Source organism: Argopecten irradians, chromosome 3 (genome assembly GCF_041381155.1).
Source record: "Argopecten irradians isolate NY chromosome 3, Ai_NY, whole genome shotgun sequence".
Classification (NCBI taxonomy): Eukaryota; Metazoa; Mollusca; class Bivalvia; order Pectinida; family Pectinidae; genus Argopecten; species Argopecten irradians.
The window spans coordinates 8,006,802-8,027,974 of record NC_091136.1 but is presented as its reverse complement, the minus strand read 5'-3'; the positions used below and the strand labels follow the sequence as shown (position 1 = coordinate 8,027,974).

The following is a 21,173-nucleotide window of genomic DNA, read 5'->3' as shown; positions in this document are numbered from 1 at the left end:
GGTTTACAGTTATGTGAAGACATATACATAAAAGTGAGATTTTACAAGAAAACAATAATAATGGCATATAAGTTTTACAGTGATATATTTAGGATTGTGACAGTAATTTTGGGGAAGGTGAGATTATCATGAGTAAGGTTTGGGGAAGGTTAATGTCATTGTGGTGTTTTAAAGTGCGGGTTACAATTGAATTAGAATTAAAGATATTCATCTCTCCAAGATGATCAGCTTATTATATAAAAGTGAGTAATACTAGACTAATATTAGGATTAGATCTGGACTTGAATTAGACTAATTCAAAAATTGCGTCAATGTGCTGGATACTATTGAAATCAATGATGCATTACGAGTAGGTAGACTATAGAGGTATGAAAAATGTACTAGCTATTATTGAATATCAATTATTACAATATCTAGCTATTTAGCATCATCATTGCACTTTGGTACATAAAATTGGTCACGTGATGTGATGCACATGCTGTATATATTATTTTCGCGGGAATGATATTTTCATGATTTCGCGGGTCATTGCTATGATCGCGGAAATTTGATCCGTGAAATAATATGATTGAATCATATATATCCTTACAGTCTGATATGAAAATTTTAAACTTAAACTTAATTTTCTCATGTTTAAATCAAATTGCGAAAATTTTACTCGAAAAAATAAGAGACTATGCGGTATATATAGCATGGCATACATGAGTTCATTAAACCTATCAAATAAACATTTTTTTCTTGTCATATTCAGAATTTGGCTGTTTTCAATATTTCTTATGGATTTCTGACACTAAAATTGAAATGAAATCTACAAAAGAATCGTTCTGTTTAGGGTTACATTGGCTAAAAAATAGGGTCAGTAGGTCGGGATTTTTATGTGCGTGTGTCTTTCACTCTAACATAATGGTCGGAACCGGAGTCTGAGATGGAAATCGTTACTTTTTTTCCGTATAAAGCGAAAAAAAGGTAGGGGGTAAAGAACAGGGTCGGTCGGGTAATGGTAGTTACTTATTCTTCTACAACAAGTATGACGATTCTGTGAATTTTCATATATTATGATAATTATATATCAAGATATGAAAAAAGGTTCATTGATAAAAACAACTGATATTGCCAAACTGATGAAATCGACTCAAGTATGTCACGATGCAGAAAACATATTGGTTTCAACGCAGAAACAACACATATGGTTAAGTATTTAAACGATAACGAAAGTGGAGGGACTATCTAAGGATCGAGGGACTAAGTGGCGAGGGAGTAACTAAGTGCGAGGGACTAACTAATTATAAGGGGCGAAGGATTAACAAGATGGCGAGGGACTAACTAAGGGGCGGGAAACTAAGCTAAGGGGCGAGGGACTAACCAAGGGGCGAGGGACTAACTAAGTGGCGAGGGACTAACTAAGTGGCGAGGGACTAAGCGGCGAGGAACAAAGTGGCGAGGGACTAACTAAGGGGCGAGGGACTAACTAAGTGGCGAGGGACTAACTAAGTGGCGAGGGACTAACTAAGTGGCGAGGGACTAACTAAGTGGCGAGGGACTAACTAAGTGGCGAGGGACTAACTAAGTGGCGAGGGACTAACTAAGGGGCGAGGGACTAACTAAGCGGCGAGGGACTAACTAAGTGGCGAGGGACTAACTAACTAAGTGGCAAGGGACTAACTAAGTGGCGAGGGACTAACTAAGGGGCGAGGGACTAACTAAGCGGCGATGGACTAACTAAGCGGCGAGGGACTAAGCTAAGGGGCAAGGGACTAACTGAGGGTCGAGGGACTAACTAAGTGGCGAGGGACTAACTAAGTGGCGAGGGACTAACTAAACGGCGAGGGACTAACTAAGTGGCGAGGGAATAACTTAGCGTTGAGGGACTAACTTAGTGGTGATGGACTAACTAAGGGGTTAAGGACGTGATAAAGAAACAGTGAACATGCACATTTTACCTATTCATTGTCGTCCTCCTGTGAGAAAGAAAACGGATAACACATTAACATGGTAAAAAGAATTAGAAACTACAATTGTAAATACTAAAAGTCTGGAAAGATTATGAATGTGACCTCAATTTTCATTGAAACGATTTTTGTCATAAATCTTATATAATAAATGAAAAAATAACTAAACATATGTTAATTGAAATCTTCTTTCATAGGACAATAATTTAACGATTTTTTTCATTCTGAATATCCATATTGTATACTCTTTTTTTGATGGACGGTCGACAGACACTGCACCAGGTCATCTCCTTGAATAATCTTCAAACGAATCTTATACAAATACTTTAGTATTCGGCGATGCTTTCACACAATATGGTATTACCATTATTTGATTTTCTACTGCTAAATACAATATACTGAGTATGTGTTTCTTAATACAAGATTCAATTTTGTTTTTCCTTATGCGCGTCTTTAAGATGACATATGCCATTTTAATCAATTCAGTCGTGGTAAGTCCCATTGTCAGACTGCCTATCTGTGTCTGTCGAGTCAGCATCTTCTGTAACTGTGTATGACTCACTATCATTATTCCAGTCGTCACATCCTCTTGTTCATTATGGACCTTGGAGCGTATTAAAGAACTATGTTTATTCCAATATCTTGGTTACCCATGCATGTGCCCCTCGGATCAACTGTTTTACTGCCTTTTAAGTGTTACCAATATGTGCATTATTTCCACAAACGTCACAGTTTCCTTTCCATTCATTATTTGAAATGAATTCTGCCTATACGGTTTGTTCTGGTCTAGAATTAACTGCCCTTCTTACATGACGGTTACCTACATTAACAGTGTAGTCTCCCATCTCATTGTCAGTTTGTCGAGGGCGTATATAGGCTTTGTCTGCTGCCCGATCCAAATTAAATCTTTTTGATTTGATATAACATTTTGGAATGAAACATTGTCAGTGTCTGGTGGTTGCGTTCCTAATTTCATCTCTTCTGGTGTCTGACCATAAAGGCTTGTGGCAGGTACTTGATGTGGTAAATTGATATCTACATCATGAAATGCATTACCGGTATGTTCTACCAGCATTACCTTGTCATTTTTTTGTTCCTCTTTGTTCTTCTTTTTCTTCTTCTTTTTCAACTTCTTGACTCCGGTTGTGTCTTCTGATGGTTGTGATTGTTCTGCTCCTGGTTGTAGTGGTGGAAGTTTTCTACCAACTGGAACGTTGTCTAGTTTACTTCTGGCAGTTTCGCCGCCATCACTGCAACATAATCAGGTTTATGTAAGAAAGCATTGTCTTGCTTCACAGGAGAATACAATGAAATTTTAAATGTTGACCAATTCAAAAAGAAATTTGTAAAGTTTTGAATAATATCTTTCACGAGATAACAATAATGACATTATTTTTTATATTCATGGTTAATCATCTCAACGGAATTCACATAGAATGCTTTATCAATACATTTCAAATTATTTATTTAAACATGAACTTTGAGATAATATGTTAATATGAAACGGATAACCACCTTTCATTTGAATCGCTCACTTGTCCGCTCATCTTGTTAATCTTTGTCTGAATCTTACTTGCTGAAGTTGGGCTTCTGAAGCAAACATAAAATCAAACAAGCTACTAGCTAAAGCTCTGATTCCTTCCGACAAAAACGTGTTTTCAAATCAAACTTTGTCATCTAGCTTGGTATGATAGTGAAGAAATACAATTTTCCAAGGCCGTATTTATGATGTCTTAAAACATCGGTGTTGTTCAATGTAGTCAAAACAATGTCAAAGATGCTGTGAAAAGCATTTGCTTCATGGAATATTCTCTCAAAATCCATGTTTATATTTATAATAGCATCGTTGATGTCAACTTGGCCAAAGATGTTTTACAGTGAAAGTTAGTTTTCGATCTGACAATTAACTCATGGTTAAGCAGGTTTTTTAAAGTTATAAAAGTCCCAGGCGCTTATTTGTTTCTATTTTTCAAAACACCATGATTCAAAAAGTTAAAAGTTAATCGGTTAGCAGTGTAAGGAATGGAGCGTGCAAAACTTGTCTATGAATATTAGGGGTTACTATGATTGAGGTGCGTGATTCCAATGGCAAATATGACATAAGCGATTCAGCCAAGACACACTACGTATAAGAAAACAATGAAAAGGGACAGCACACTGCAAGGCTATAACACTTGAAGATTAAAGCAGTGCGTGTACATATAAAACAGTGAAAAGACTGATAGTTCGACAGTTATTTCTAATCAATCTTCAATTTATTCTTTTAAAAATCAAAATTAGGACTGGAACGTACATACTGGCATTAACTAATCCCAGCAGTTCATAATTGATCTTTTCATTTAAATAGTGTTAGTAAAGAAGTAAAATTAGTCTGTAGAGAAGGGAAAATATTAAAAATAAATTTCGGTGATTGAATGAATAAATCACTTCAATGTTTTTACATGATTTTAATGTTAAATGTTAAAGTTATGTGTGTCGTAACTGGGCGAAAATTTCGACATTCTATTTCGTCTTACAGTAATCTACTAGTATTACAAATAAATAATTTTGATGAATTTTATGAATATCATTCAAAAACACGGATAAACATGTATGATGCTTTATGAGCATTTGCAACAACTCATAATTTATTAACGGTAATAGTTTTGTTATTATTCTTAGTTGGAAACATATCAAATGAAGTCACTTTATAAATACTAGTTTCACTATAAAATGTGAAAAGAAAGGGTAGACCACAACTTGGCTTCTTCTGGTTTTTGCCGTTTGTAGTCTGTTTACTGCACTGTAGACAATAGGCAGTACTGTCAAAATTAAGAGCTATTATTTTAAAACCTACCGGTATGTATTGTAAATATTTCTCAAAATATTGGTTACTTTTGGTATTGAATACCATATTACAAACTCTTCTTGTTTCATTAATATGGAAATAACGGCACATATAGCTGACCACATGTTAGGTTAAAACACTGACAAGTTAGATACTATTAATACTTACTCTACGAGTTTATTTCTCTTTTTCTTTCGTTTGCGACTGCGGTAGTTAAATCAAAGCAAAGAGCATAAGCATTTATTAAACAAATTGAAAATGCAAAAAGCAACGCTGAAGCAAACAAAATCACAATTCAAGCAAACATTAAGAGGATTAATGGCAACTGACTATACAAAGCACAACATGCTGTACACTATTTATCTCACTCAGGATGTTAAGAAATATGAACAACCAAAATACATTTAAGGTTTCAGGTAAATGCTGACATAGCAACCGAGTTCCAGATTAGTTATCGCATCAAGATTGGCCAAGGCTTTCTGAGCATCATACCACAAAGTTTCTGCTCCATACCACTATCTGATTGGCATTTTTAGTTTATAATAATGTTTTACGTTCAAATTACAGCTAACATTATTTAAGGACGAGTTACAATTAAACTAAAATTACAGAGGAAAAAAAAGCATCCACATATGTTTGAACGTAAAATATCATATTTACCCGCGGGATCTAGGAGAATTGTCCCTGAAAAGATTTTATGTGGTAAATAATTAATAAATCTGTGTATCTGCTGTGAAAACATACAGGGGTCACAATATTGTTCCCTTTTAGGTTGTTGTTCGTGCATATGCCAGATATCAATATCTACTTGTATTAAGAACATATCGACATTTCGATACTACTTACGTGGACTTATCCTCAATTGGCGGAAGGGTTTCCTTCTTTTTAAAGGTGTTATCTTCCTGTCCATCTGGCCTGTTCCTTTGGTCGCATTTTGCTGGTAAAAGATAGCAATATAACAAATACCAAATTAAAAAAAAATTAAATTAAATCAATAGGATAAGGACAGAATTTAAACGAGGTAGTCATACACATAGAAAGATAGAAAAAAACCCAGATACTTTGGAAGAGAAAACATTCTTTACTTCATCCAGAGCACCAACAATACAAATCTACATCATTCGGAGGACAAGACATAAACATGATTCGGACGACTAAATCGGATCAACATAGCACTAAAATATACGTGATCAAGTTTATCAATACCATTCCTTTTAATGGATCTAATACTTTGGAATGCGAAATTGATCGATAGATGGACTCTTTCTCCAAGACATGCGTACGCCGCTGTACCAGGCAATCAGATGCGGTGTTACAAATGGCGACGTCATTGTACGTTATGAAATGAGGACACAAATTTGATGCAAAAAATGCTCGCTTCAAACAGGATTGAGTTATCATTTTTTCCAAATTAATGGAAACACAAAACACAAATATACTGATATCATAACAAAACCATATCAAAACTAGATTACAAAAGAACAAAACATTTAAAACTAAAAAGGAAAATAATAATCGATGCAATGCCATATGCTCAGACAGAACAAGCATTTTCTGTTTCATCAAAAATGTACTTAATATCAATGAAGCTAAACCACAAATTCATCTTACTCTGAAGTAATACAAAAAACCTTTAACAATTTTCATAGATACATTTCCCCACGTAGATGAACTTTTTCTATTAAATGACCACATTGCTTCATTCCCGCTATAGCTAGACATGTGTTTGTTAATCCTACTATATATGAAATAACCGGTACCTCATTAATTCTTTTATATCATGAAATGATTCCCTGGAAGACGAAAAACATGTACTACCATCGCTGCTGATGGGGAACTGAATCTATTCGTGTATGTAATTGATACCTCTTAATACATTTCTAAACATTTTCCTCGGGTTGGAAAAATCTGAGAAGCCGACAGTATACATATCGTTCTAATTATCGAAACGTCATACATAACATTATTGGATGCCTGTGTTACAAATATCACTACATAAACTGTCATCTCATTATATCGTGTGATACGTGGAACCAACAAATAATGATACATGTATATCTTTCTATTAAACTGAAACAACATATACCAACAGAACAATCACTACCAATTTCTTTTTCTTCAAAGAAAAACATTTTTATTTGACAATTTAGTACAAATGACCCAACACCAAATAAATAAACCAATAGTTAGGTATAAAATGGCTACAGCTTCAGAATATGGGGATACCAGCTAAAGGAATTGGCAACCATTGAAGTGTCAATTGATACCTTTATATTGGCGGTTAGAGACCATTTTTTAAGATAAGCAATACCTGTATTTATCTATCGCAACTAAACATTTTCACCACAGAGTTCTACCTGTCAGACATGCTTATTTAAGCTGATCAAAACATTTGAGGTGTTTCATATAACCAAATTGTTATACAATTTCATACGAAACTAACGATACTAGAAATATCATACTGTCTTACTTAACAAATAATCTACTAGGTGATTTGGTTGGATTGAGTTATATAATTTGGCGTGGTTGATTAATAAGGACTGATGTCATTCCATTTTATTTGACCATCATCACAAAACAATGCTCGTAGTATGATACAAAGAGCATAACATTAAGATATATCATGCTGCCTTTTACAATATGATGGCTTTTTCAATATTGCAACATTCTGGGTAATAGTGTTATGGCTATGGTTTCCTATATACAACATATAAATGTCCGTTCAAATATGATGATACGTTACCAGTGACTGTCCAGTTTGTTGAGTCATTAGATTGAATATAGGTAACTTATTAGATAGCGGCATGAAGCGTATTAGACATTGATTATATATTGGACAACCATTGATGACATAGAAAAACGTATAGGAACGTCAAACCATGTGCGTTGATATAGACGTTCTTGTGACATGTGAGCAAAAGTAGAAACAAGAAGGTACCAAGAAGAAACTACCAAGTGGAACACAAGAAACTGAGAATCAATAGTGTGTACATTGGTACATTAGAAAGATTAAAGAAGCGCCTTCCAAAATTAGATTGCAATGTATCAGAATTATTATTACAAAATGATAAACGTCAGAGAAAGCGAAACACCAAAAATTAGTATCAAAGAGAAATAATAAATTCTCTTCAAAATACAATGAGGCGTTCAATAGAAACCTGGATTTAATATGTTAGTAATTACAGTAAATGGTCACGTCTGTATGCTAAAATATGACACGTATTGATGTACTTAATTTCTCGTGCGATTGAATTTCGCGGATGAAAAGAAACCACAAATACAAATCATCGCGAAAATGATTTTAATGCAGGTAAAAAGGTAAAGTAGACTTCCAGAAATCTATATCACGAATTAAATCTTGGGAGAAAACGAAAAAAAAACTAAAATAGTAATAATAAAAAAGTCTTTAAGAATAACAAGAGCTGTTTGAAAACAGCAAAGCTCGTCTCTGGAATTTTGTTGATTTAATTCAGGTCCCTTGTAATTTACCAGTATAATAAATTATAGCAATGTCGTTACATAACTTAATTTTTCAGCCCATTGGACCTTTAGAAATTCAAAAGATCCAGCATTTTCCCCTCTTTAAGTGATTTTCCATACCCATCACAACAATTATAATTCAATATCATTGCAGAAATCAACATCAGTTGTGACGAATAATAGTAGTACAACACAATTTCTCAGGCAAAGCAATATCTGAAGACTATATTATTGTTGACATAATTTATCGTTGTGAAGATGTTTCAGGATTAAAGATATAAATGGTCATTGTCTTGAAATATCACATGGCTCGGACAGCAAAAAATAGTTAGTCAAGTAGCGTCTATTTTCAGACACCGACCATTTATTCTCTATTTGTTGACTTTCTGTTGCTTACATAGTTTCCCTCTTGTAGATGCTATAAGAGTTGTTTACTGTTTAATATGTTCCTTGAAAATAGGGTTTGATGGAGATGATAAAATTAAACATGCAAAAGTTGAAATAATCATTCAAAAGGTAAGAACCATATGACCCTTCATCACAAGCTCCTTTATGTCAGCAATCTGTCACAGTATATCCTTTTGATATAAATCATGCGTATCATGGAATGTTATCTGCATATACTGAACTCCAATGATCTGATTGCACAATCATTTATGGATAAAACAAAAAAGCAAGATTCATGCACTAAAATACCAATAATGTACCAAGGTGTCCAGACAGAGAAATCCTTTATCATGCCCACATATTGAATACTTGCGCATATCCTGTATCAAATGCCCTTGCCTTATTTGTTTGAAGGAAATGCCAGACAAACGGTAAAAAATCTGAACAGTTGGAAGTAATCATTAAACAACGGTTATAGTCAAATCTCACGTTTCATTTTTATTATTTTTTACTTATACAAGGTTACACGATTAGACATGGTTTAGGTTACAATATTGCCCCGATTGAGTCACACACGTGTCTATCCTTTCGTGCTCAAATCCCAGTCACTAAAAGCAAGTTCATGACAACGTCCATTTAAAGTTTTTACACAAACTTCAGATAGCCTGATCATTCAAAGTAATCTGCATCTTTCCGAGTCAGTTTTCTTGGGAACATGTATTGTTTTGTGAAAATACATTTTTTAAAACTTTCCTAGTCATTTCTCTTAGATATTATTTTGTTATCGATTTGAGTCTGTGTTAAAGTCGATGAATCGCTCTTGTGCCCCTTCATCCTTATCGGTGGGTTGTTGACCTGTAAAGTAGAGTAGATGATGATCAGGATTTAGAAGTAAAGATGGCGGCAATGTGGGATGTATGCAAATTAGATGGATGTAAGCAGAAACACTTAAGGGAATAAAATATCCTTTCTGAACTGAAAACAACAAAGATGCGTGATGAGGGAGTAAGAAAAAGAGCGATATAATGATATCAAGACCAACATCATCATAGAGACATGACGTCATTTTCATGAGTAAGCCAGCGGTGTCATCAGAGATATTTATAACGATAAACACAACTTCGCTTTCATCACTCTAGTTTGAAGCTTGACCTTGCGCAATAAGATTCCGCCATTTCTTTTTTTTACATCTGAAGACAAAAGCTATTAAAGGGGAAATGATGCTATTGAGTCATCAGTGATGTTTTGAACGATAACCACATATTTCTTTTGTAGTTTGACGTGATGGCTTGCGATTCCCTCATTTGTCTTTGGATCTGTTATATGACGTTGAGATTATTGTCAAGAGATGAAGCTTTATAACTAATTCACCTTAATTTGTCTGCAGAAGATTACGGAAGTGAATAAACAGTTCCTATCTCACAGAGATTGCACCAACAAGTGCAGCACTTAATGGAAATAGCAGAGCCTTGACAAGGTCTTGGATGGACAAAACTGGTCAATTGGCCCCATGAGAAAGTCGAAGCAAGCAACAAATACGAGATGTAGTGACCTTTCTCATTTCCACAATTAACTTGACTTTTTTTCAAAAGTAATCACTTTTCACTGTTTGCGATCCATATTTAACAAATGAATGCCGTTTTGGTCTTTATACAACGTAATCCCTTTCATATTTCGTTGCTTTTCCCTACTGTATGCAGATCCAATTAAAATGCCATTAGGTTTCCATTAATTTTTATTCAAACCTATAAATCCAATATAAGCCAATAGCTCTTGTTGGTTTATTATCAATCTTCAATAAATGCCATTAGATTATCATTAATTCCAAGACGTTGTCAAATTTATCCATAAAACTTTGCTTAGATAATTGTGCAAACCCTTGAATTTTTAATAATAACCATTAATTTCCATATTTTTCTAGTATTAATTGTTATTAATTGTTGGGTTCCCTGTTAATGTAAAATTAATGTGATGAACATTATTTTTGCCTAGATTGTTTTTGTTACTTTGAAAATAATCATGTCCTGATTCAAAAGAAATGTTCACATCATTTTTTTCAAGAATGAAAGATTTTAATGACAATTATATTTCGCGCTTTACGCATATGTTTGCCATTAATTATCTTTATGACCTTTAATATTAGGAACAGGTATATCGATAGTGTCTTCATTATTATCATCGTCATATTAAATAGAAAAGTGGAATAGTTGTCAAATTAGTGGGATATTAATTGCAAGATTAATCACACAAATAAATGGAAGATGAACATAACAAGGAATATTCCTTCTTTCAGACATCAGCGAAGTGCTGAAACATTATCATAAAATGCACAGTAGTAATTACATGTGTTATAATGCTTCTCAGAAGCAAAATAAGTACCAGTACTAAATTGAGTAGAAATTGACATAGTATAAACAAATATATTGTCAGTTATTGCCTCTTTTGAAACGTAGTATCTATTAAAAAATATACTTTTTACTTGATACATACGTGTATTAGTATTTCCCATTTACATACATTTCAGCACCTAAAGCTGTTCCGAACGAAGACATATTCCTAAAGAATATTTCCTCATGAATATTCATAATTATAAATGTTTTTCCTATTCTCATTGGTTACACATTCTTGCGTCAAGTACATAAGACAACTGTAAAATGTTTTCATCATATCTATGGATGCTCTTGGTTCACTGATTATTGGTGAACTTTAAAACTGTTAAAATATGTCAGGAAAACTGCCAATTGGATACCAGCGTCACACAAGAATAATGATCTATATCATACTAAGAAAAAAACCAAAACAATACTTTGAAGCAAACATTTATTCATGAAACTGATTGTATACTCATAACATAATGATGATTGCAAACATGAAAACCTCAAACCTACATTTTCCATTTCAATGTCATTATTGTAAAATTTTCAGATGTTTTTTCTGGGCCTTGGACAAGGCTATCAATACTTTGCAGATTTTATGATCCAAAATATATACACTTGTCAACTTTTCATCTGTTGTCAAATTGTCTCTTATTGTTAAAATATGCATTATCATCAAGAACGTTAGCCATGCTTTGTTTTGTTTAAAAATTTGAATATGTTGACAAAAATACCAAAATTCTGTTTGCACTTTAGGTATACACGTACATTTGCTTTCACACGGCACGTAACTTCTCACATCAAGGAAGGCCAATGCATTTATCATTTATTTCAAGTTCTTTTTCAACACATTATAATATTTTTTTTTTAAATAATGAAATAAATAATAAGTATTGATTGCTATTCATCATTTCAAATTAATTTGAATTTTTACGATGGTAACACATTGTTTAAAAATGAACTGGCCTTCCATTAGCCTTTAAAATGAAATATATTGTACTCACAACATTTATCAAACTATACTACCTCAAAACTAATTGGGATGAACAATTTTGATAATTTATCTAACTTTTTCTTACTTTTTACATTTATCTTGTAACTTCAATATTCGAAATGTTAGGAAAACAAATTCTAATATCTTGCAAATAGTTTTTTTTAAGTCATCCCAACTAATCAAAACATGAGTTGAAACATTTCAATTTTGATGTATTAAAGTTTTGAATTAACATTTATTTACAATATCATACAAATAAGGGTTCCCTGTTAATGTAAAATTAATGTGATGAACATTATTTTTGCCTAGATTGTTTTTGTTACTTTGAAAATAATCATGTCCTGATTCAAAAGAAATGTTCACATCATTTTTTTCAAGAATGAAAGATTTTAATGACAATTGTTTTTCGTGCTTTACGCATATGTTTGCCATTAATTATCTTTATGACCTTTAACATTAGGAATAGGTATATCGATAGTGTCTTCACTATTATCATCGTCATATTAAATAGAAAAGTGGAATAGTTGTCAAATTAGTGGGATATTAATTGCAAGATTAATCACACAAATAAATGGAAGATGAACAGTAACGTTAATGGTATATATGCAAACAGAAGTACATATCATCATTTTAGAATCAATTGTGTTTTTTATATAAAGGAATATTCCTTCTTTCAGACATTAGCGAAGTGCTGAAACATAATCATAAAATGCACAGTAGTAATTACATGTGTTATAATGCTTCTCAGAAGCAAAATAAGTACCAGTACTAAATTGAGTAGAAATTGACATACTATAAACAAATATATTGCCAGTTCTTGCCTCTTTTGAAACGTAGTATCTATTAAAAATATATACTTTTTACTTGATACATATATGTATTAGTATTTTCCATTTACATACATTTCAGCACCTAAAGCTGTTCCGAACGAAGACATATTCCTAAAGAATATTTCCTCATGAGTATTTATAATTATCAATGTTTTTCCTATTCTCATTGGTTACACATTCTTGCGTCAAGTACATAAGACAACTGTAAAATGTTTTCATCATATCTATGGATGCTCTTGGTTCACTGATTATTGGTGAACTTTAAAACTGTTAAAATATGTCAGGAAAACTGCCAATTGGATACCAACGTCACACAAGAATAATGATCTATATCATACTAAGAAAAAAACCAAAACAATACTTTGAAGCAAACATTTATTCATGAAACTGATTGTGTACTCATAACATAATGATGATTGAAAACCTCAAACCTACATTTTCCATTTCAATGTCATTATTGTAAAATTTTCAGATGTTTTTCTGGGCCTTGGACAAGGCTATCAATACTTTGCAGATTTTATGATCCAAAAGATATACACTTGTCAACTTTTCATCTGTTGTCAAATTGTCTCTTATTGTTAAAATATGCATTATCATCAAGAACGTCAGCCATGCTTTGTTTTGTTTAAAAATTTGAATATGTTGACAAAATACCAAAATTCTGTTTGCACTTTAGGTATACACGTACATTTGATTTCACACGGTATGTAACTTCTCACATCAAGGAAGGCCAATGCATTTATCATTTATTTCAAGTTCTTTTTCAACACATTATAATAAATATTTTTTTTAAATAATGAAATAAATAATAAGTATTGATTGTTATTCATCATTTCAAATTAATTTGAATTTTTACGATGGTAACACATTGTTTAAAAATGAACTGGCCTTCCATTAGCCTTTAAAATGAAATATATTGTACTCACAACATTTATCAAACTATACTACCTCAAAACTAATTGGGATGAACAATTTTGATAATTTATCTAACTTTTTCTTACTTTTTACATTTATCTTGTAACTTCAATATTCGAAATGTTAGGAAAACAAATTCTAATATCTTGCAAATAGTTTTTTTTAAGTCATCCCAACTAATCAGAACATGAGTTGAAACATTTCAATTTTGATGTATTAAAGTTTTGATTTAACATTATTTACAAATATCATACAAATAATTATTCCATAACGCACAAGAAAATTTAACATGTTTGAACCACATAAATGAGCATATATCATAACCAATTAAATCATTATAGATTAGCCCAAGTTTGAATAATTTGAAACTATGGATTTCACTTGAAATTTCTTGATATCGAGTGCATTTCACAGGACTGGTTATTTCAAATATCCTTTTGTGTCTGAATTCAATAAATGTTGTCTCTAAAAATAATTGACAACATTTCAGTTACAATGAAACCTGCCTTAGTGTCCACCTCTGTATAAATACCACTTTCTCAGGGACCCAAACATTCCACCTGTGTATAAAGAGCACTTTCTAAGGAACCCAAACATTCCACCTCTGTATTAATACCACTTTCTCAGGGACCCAAACATTCTATTTCAACACAATTTAAACTGTGTTTAAAGATTTTCTCTTATTTCTTCTTAGTCCATAATGGGCGGTCTTTATAGACAGGTTTTACCGTAATTGTTAAATGAATCTAATAAAGTGATGCGTATCGATTAGTATGTAAAAGTAACTCTGATAGTGATACTAATAAGCCTTTATAATACTCTAAACACACTAAATATACTTTAGTGAAGATAATTTCACACTATTTATATCAATATTCTTTTTTCGCGTTAGTATACACATGGGAGTGATGATTGAAATACTTATCTATGTATTACAAAAACTCATAAATACATTGACTTGAAATATAATATTATCTGGCGTATTTAAAGAGAAAAAAAATATTGACAATAAAAATTCCAGATCAAATTGCTAAGATTTAACAGAAAGGTTGAAAAATATGAAAATTTCCAATAAAAACAAAAAAGTTTATCAACTACAACACAAAAATCAAAACGAATATACATTCTTTCTTCAGCATCAGAGTTTAAAAATAACAGAAAGGGTCCAATGGCAAGAGTTGGAATTCATCTAAAAAATTCATGAACTAAAATTCATGTTTTCATTAAAAGCAAAACGTCTTAGAAAGAAATCTGAATCAGACTGAACATTAAAATTTCTGATATAATATCTGGTTAAAACATTACGTATTACATAAATATATCTACCATACAATAGCTAAAATGTTCTATACAAGTATGATACATTTATTAATAGATGTACACAATATTCAATGATATTATTTGCGCTTACTACTGAAATATCAGCATGCATTATTCTGGTATGATAAAATCGAGATTTCCCAATTGTAAAACGCATTTATGATGTAGTAACATAAGTACTTCTCACAGTTAGTGCTATCTTACTGAAATGTACAACAGCTTGACTCTACAACAGCTGAACCATACTACACTGTATAATTTGCATATTACACGGTTATCTTCAACTGCGGGTGGGTATTGATTGTGCTGCCATGTGTATTACAGCGTAATGTCATACTTTTCAGAGAACATGACGTGAATTACGCTCACAAAATAATGACGTCACAATGGATACCTACCCACAAGGGAGATAGGTATGTAATATGCAAAGACGGAATAAACACTATTGGATGGGGATGATATATTGAAACAAGTATTAATGAATATTTTAAAACATAAATATCCTCAGTTAAGAAAATTGAAATTCATTCTGTTTAGGTAAACCTTATTGTTGTTTAATCTAAAACATATATGACTAGGAATAAAGTATATATTCACCTATTATAAAAATTGCAAAATGTTGAAAACGATCGTTCACAATCAGTTTGTGATCAATATTTGATTTAAGCTGGATAATATTATGTCAAAAGTCATGTGATAAAATTATTGATTATCATCGTGTATAGCACATCTTGGTGATAAAACAAATGAACCACTTAGATTGTTAAATAAAACATTATCATCATATTTATGTATTTACACAAGTCATACGACTATGAGTGTGTGAAATTATCTACTTCACCCATTTCAACTGACATTATGAATTAAAATAAACATATAGTCTCAAGACTACTTTCAGAACATATTGGTAACAAGAAAAAGAAAATTGACATCCGTCAGAAAAGGCCCCATCCCTACCAAGTTGACCATAAGCTGCAGTATGTCACTGAAGGCCCTCAACACTTCTGTATACCAGTTTGTACTAAATCGGACAATTTTCAAGTGTTAGCCTCTTTAGGGGCCACTGCAGCCATTGTGGAATTCAAAATCTCTTCAAAACTTATGACCATTATAGTCAGTGTCCAAAAACCCCCGTGCACCAATTTTCATTTAAATTGGACCATCCATCAACATCATGGATTTCTTGTGAAAATCCAAATTATCGCACAACTACATACAATCAGCCATTACTTATATGCATTCTCAAAATAATCTGACAATCGATTTTTCTGAAACCAATTGTGGATGGACAAACAGAGAGAAGGACAGATTGATGGACATAGTCATTACTACAGACTACCCAAATTACTTGTTTTCAAGAGTGAGTTCATTGAAAGGTTCTTCACTACCGACAAATGATACTTTTTATCACTTAAAATTCGGACCAGACGAATCAGTTGTTTTTTCAGTAGAAATAAATTATTAACTTTACACTACATTACCATCAATAAAAAGTTTGAGTTTCTTATTCTAAAACAATGTTATGAGGTATTGATTGTGCATACAAGAAAAGCAAAACCAATTATTTTATATTGTATTTTTGTGTTAATTAGACATTTACATAATTATTTTCCAAGTGATTTGTATTGTTTATTCTCTGTCTGCTGTGAAGCATCTTTATTGGATGTCTTGGAATTAATCACCTAACTTTAAAATAACAGCAGCCATAGAGTCTCATATCTAAAATGTGAACTTGTCCCCTCCCAAAAAGACAGTAATCAATCTATCTTCAGCAATGACCATGTTTACTTATCTTTAGGGATCGATACATTCATCTTTGGTTTTCAACTCTCACAGCACCAGACAATACATGACCATAAAACAGATTGCAGTCCATGACAAGGAAACCTTGGTTTATATGAAGGAGCATTACACATAATTCCACATTCCCCAACATTATGCAGTTTCATGTTTTAATATTTACATTTATATTTTACATACAATCATGTTCATTTAGTGTAAAAAATACTGATTACATTGTATATATATGGGTAATGACATCCAGCAGGCAAGCAGACAGCATTCAATTCACAACACTTTTACAATGGGATAAAGTTGGATACTTGTTTCAAAAACTGCATAGATAAGGGTTTACAAAACTTGGAACAAAGAAGCATGAGAAGAAATGGAAATACCAAGTCCAGGATACAGGCTAACATCTATGTCATGCTAACAACTATGTCATTTACAAAAAGCTTAAGCATGCAGACAAGATGCAAGACAACTACCACATATACTTCGAAAGCTTTTTTTCCCTAATACCAGTAGTTCATCCGGGTTCATACACAATACATGTATTCCCAATTCTTGAACCTGCATTTATTGTTGTATGGTAACCATAAGTTTGAAGGTAATACATGTAAAAAAAACAATTTTCTTCCTTCCAATATTGTAAAAGGAAGTTGCAAAAGAAAGCCAAGGTATGAGAGAAAAAAACTCTTTTTTTCCTATGGCGATATGAGGGACACTAATATACTACACTGTAAAAACCACAAACTCTAACCCTTAAGTGGGAGAAATCTAACCTTCATTTCAACAAATAAAGAATGGGTATACATAGCCTGTGGATGGAAATACACACTTGACAACTTAACAGCAGCAGGTGATAATGCAAGCAAGACATGCAGAAACCTTTCTTGGGGACCAACAAGACATGGAGTCACAAAATGTATTCTTAAGTACAGCTCTACCTAACCTTATAAATTGTCTTATACCATGTCCCATTCCGAACAATTTTCTATAACTAACACTGAACTATGACCATCAATAACATTATGTCTGCTTAAGCAGAATTCACTACTGAAGTACCATTACTTTTTATTCTCTGCCAAAAAACAACAAAAAAACCAACAAAAAACAAAAAGCACTATCACTTTTCAAGAGAGCAAATTAAAAGATAACTATTTGATTTATTAGATTGTCATCACATCGGGATCACAGAGACTCAAAGTTGCAGATTCTGAATAACATCGTCATTATGATAATTATAACTATTTTACTGAAGTTTCTCTTTCCAATTCAATATCATGATGCGCAGGCAGCATATTCATGCAAGTGCATTTAACATTTACATTGCTGTGTTTATGATAAGCCTAGACTATAAGGATCTACTTGTGTATCATATGATTCATAATGAATCATCAATTATTTTATCCGCTTTTGACCAGAGTTTAAGATATCACTTGTTTATACATGTAGTTTCACAAATAATCCAACTTTAAGACTGATTATTTTCTAATCCAATATGTTAATTTCTTGAAAAAATATTGAAATTGATACAAAATGATTATATTCACAATAGAATATAGAACAAGTATGAAAAAGGCATTAAAATTGCTTGTCAAATTTATGGAAGAATGATATATATGATATTCGGGGTATAAAGCATGGCATTGGAGGTTGATGGGAAAGAAATGAAAGTTTCACTTTATTCTTTGTATCAACATGAAGGGTTCTTCTAATAGCTAACAAAATGGGCAAGATAAGCGTACCGGTAATATACATATGTAAGGCGTGGTTAAATTGCAAGGGAATAGGAACAAAGCAAACTGTTTGCAATATGAATGACCACCATAAGCACCAAAAAAAATCCCCATTTAATGATATTACATAATATCTTTAATAAAAAAAAAAAAAAATAAAAAAAATTTTTTTAAGAAATTTCTTCCAAATTTCATGGCACTTAACTTAGTTGCAAAAATTAACGTTTCACGTTAAGAAGAAAATTTTCGAACATTAACATAACATAAATAATATAACTTTTGAAACATTTAAGAACAAAACCAAATTTCCAACATGAATGAACAATAGAACAATACAAAATAAAGCTTAGTAATAACATGGGAGAAGCAATATAATACGTGAAACACTTAACAAAAGGTTTCCATCATCTTCAGGATGGCTACTGTTTTCCTGAAAAAGCATGAAAATAATCACTACATATTGATTTGTCAAGATAATGCTAACAACACTTATGACTAAATTGGCATAAAATATTCATCAAACCATATTTTATGCATATGTAGCTATAATAAGTTGCAAACTTGCATGCCATTATCGATGAAAAAGAGCTATTCTTTAAATGCTGGAATTGTTCTTCTGCCTATTTTAAGATAAACAAATCATGTTTCTACAGACAAAATTTATTAAATACTATTCTTGAATATTGAATGACTTAATCATTCTTAACATATTCCCATAAGTCTTGAGCTTGGAAGCTTAGCATACAGTTCATTAAGCTAAGGCTTAACTTATTCACCTCTGAAGACACTTAGGCTCTTCTAAATCAAAGATTTTAAAAATAAGACCAGTCCATTATGAAATTTCAGGGGTGGATAAGTTAATATAAATGCAAAGCATAATGGTCAGGCTAACTGATGTCAAGGTAATATTCATTCAACTTGTACATATTTTAATGCTAGATATTTGATAAATTCACAGACATGAAGACATGAAATACAACTGTATACTGCCAATATTAAATCCAGAAGATGTCAACAAGATATCCAACAGTCCAGATCTCCACACACAACAGAAAACAAACCAAGACAACATTTATAGCAAGAAGCAACATGTCTTCATCACAATGGAAAAATGGAGGCAAAGCCTTATAATTCTATACAGTCGCAGTAATCCAAGCTGGAAAGCTATTTACATTATATTGCTTTTCCCATTCTCTCTTTGAAAGAGGCGAATGGCAAATCTATAACTTAATACCTCTCAGTCATCTATCTATCTCTGTTTTAGGTATGTCTTTCTCTCTTATAGATCATCTGGGTTTTTTTTTCTCTCTCAGCTCTCCGTTAACAACATATATAAAACACCATCAAAGAGAATTGTGATCGAACATGTCTTCAGTTAGAACTAGCAACAACATTGCCTTGTCAAATGATAAACTTTAAAAGCTGTACTAAGATTTTAAAGACACAATCAGCTGGGAAACAGAAATGTGATAGACTCATAAGGCAGATGTCTTCAGAATTTTTTCCTTTAAGACAGGCATTGGTTATTTTGTCTCCATTTGCACAACTTCATCATTATCAGTATGTATGCAGCCAAACATTCTATTCTCATGCAGCAGTACTTCTAATTAAAACATCAAGGCAAAATGTGGGCAAGCAAGGAATTGTCAAGCAAGAAAACTTTACACAAACCTTCTCCTCAAGTTTGATTTAGCAATAACCCATGAGTATAAGGTGAATAAAGAAATTTATTAATCAATAATTATTCACCGTGTGCAGATGTTATATACAAATATCAGTATAACTTGCATTACCCTGAATGTTGCTTAAAACGATAAAGAACTCCCCCCCCTTCTTAAAATTTTCCATTCATTCCAAACTATGAGAGTATATTTTCATTTTGTAATACTTGAAGGAACATATAACTATTTCAGTACATTGAAATTCAGTTTGATTTGAATTCAAATGGGCAAAAAAATTGATTTAATAATTGATTTTTTTTCTTGGTGTTCTATCCAGATATAAAAGGTGAGCATATTTCTAAAAGTTTGCGTAATTACTGTTAACACAGAACACTGCACACAGCAGATGTGACCTGACGCCAACTCGATTTGTGCTCTTCATTCACTGAAGGTCTTCCACATCATATTAAAAAAGCTTCCAGAAGCAGAAGAGATACACATCGAGTAATTGGAAGTTGTATTCCAGAAGTAGAAGAGGGCAAATTAAGTTACAGACTCGGGATAACAGAAGACTGTGAGATAGATATTTAGGTAATCCCTGCCTTCAGTATGTCCAAAAAGAACAGATCTAATGGTGCTACAGGGAGCTCCAATAACCCCTATCCTATTAAATATTCTAGAATCTAAACATTTTTGAAAAGTTTCATAATTATTCCATCATTTATCCTAGTATATTTGAGTGCATCTGATTTATATCTACACAGGATCCCCATCTTTATGAGTTTCTTTTTCTTTTGGAGATGCTCTTATTATATTATGTTCATTTTCCCCAGGCTGCTCATCTTTCTTTCCACTTTGATCATCTTTCTTTCCAGTTTCATCGACTTTCTCCCCATCTTGCTCAATTTTCTTTT

At 32.3% G+C, this 21,173-nt stretch overlaps 1 protein-coding gene across 1 annotated transcript in view; it reads right to left on the bottom strand.

Moving 5' to 3' along the window:
• Positions 1-1,940: 1,940 nt before the first annotated feature.
• LOC138317471 (uncharacterized) overlaps positions 1,941-21,173 on the bottom strand; it is a gene marked incomplete at its 5' end in the record, with an annotated part of 47,767 nt that continues 28,534 nt past the window's right edge. The window contains 4 exon segments of the mRNA XM_069259154.1: positions 1,941-3,199; positions 3,465-3,539; positions 4,945-4,980; positions 5,623-5,713. Of these exon segments, the coding sequence (XP_069115255.1) occupies positions 2,770-3,199; positions 3,465-3,539; positions 4,945-4,980; positions 5,623-5,713 (632 nt within the window). The 3' untranslated portion in view covers positions 1,941-2,769.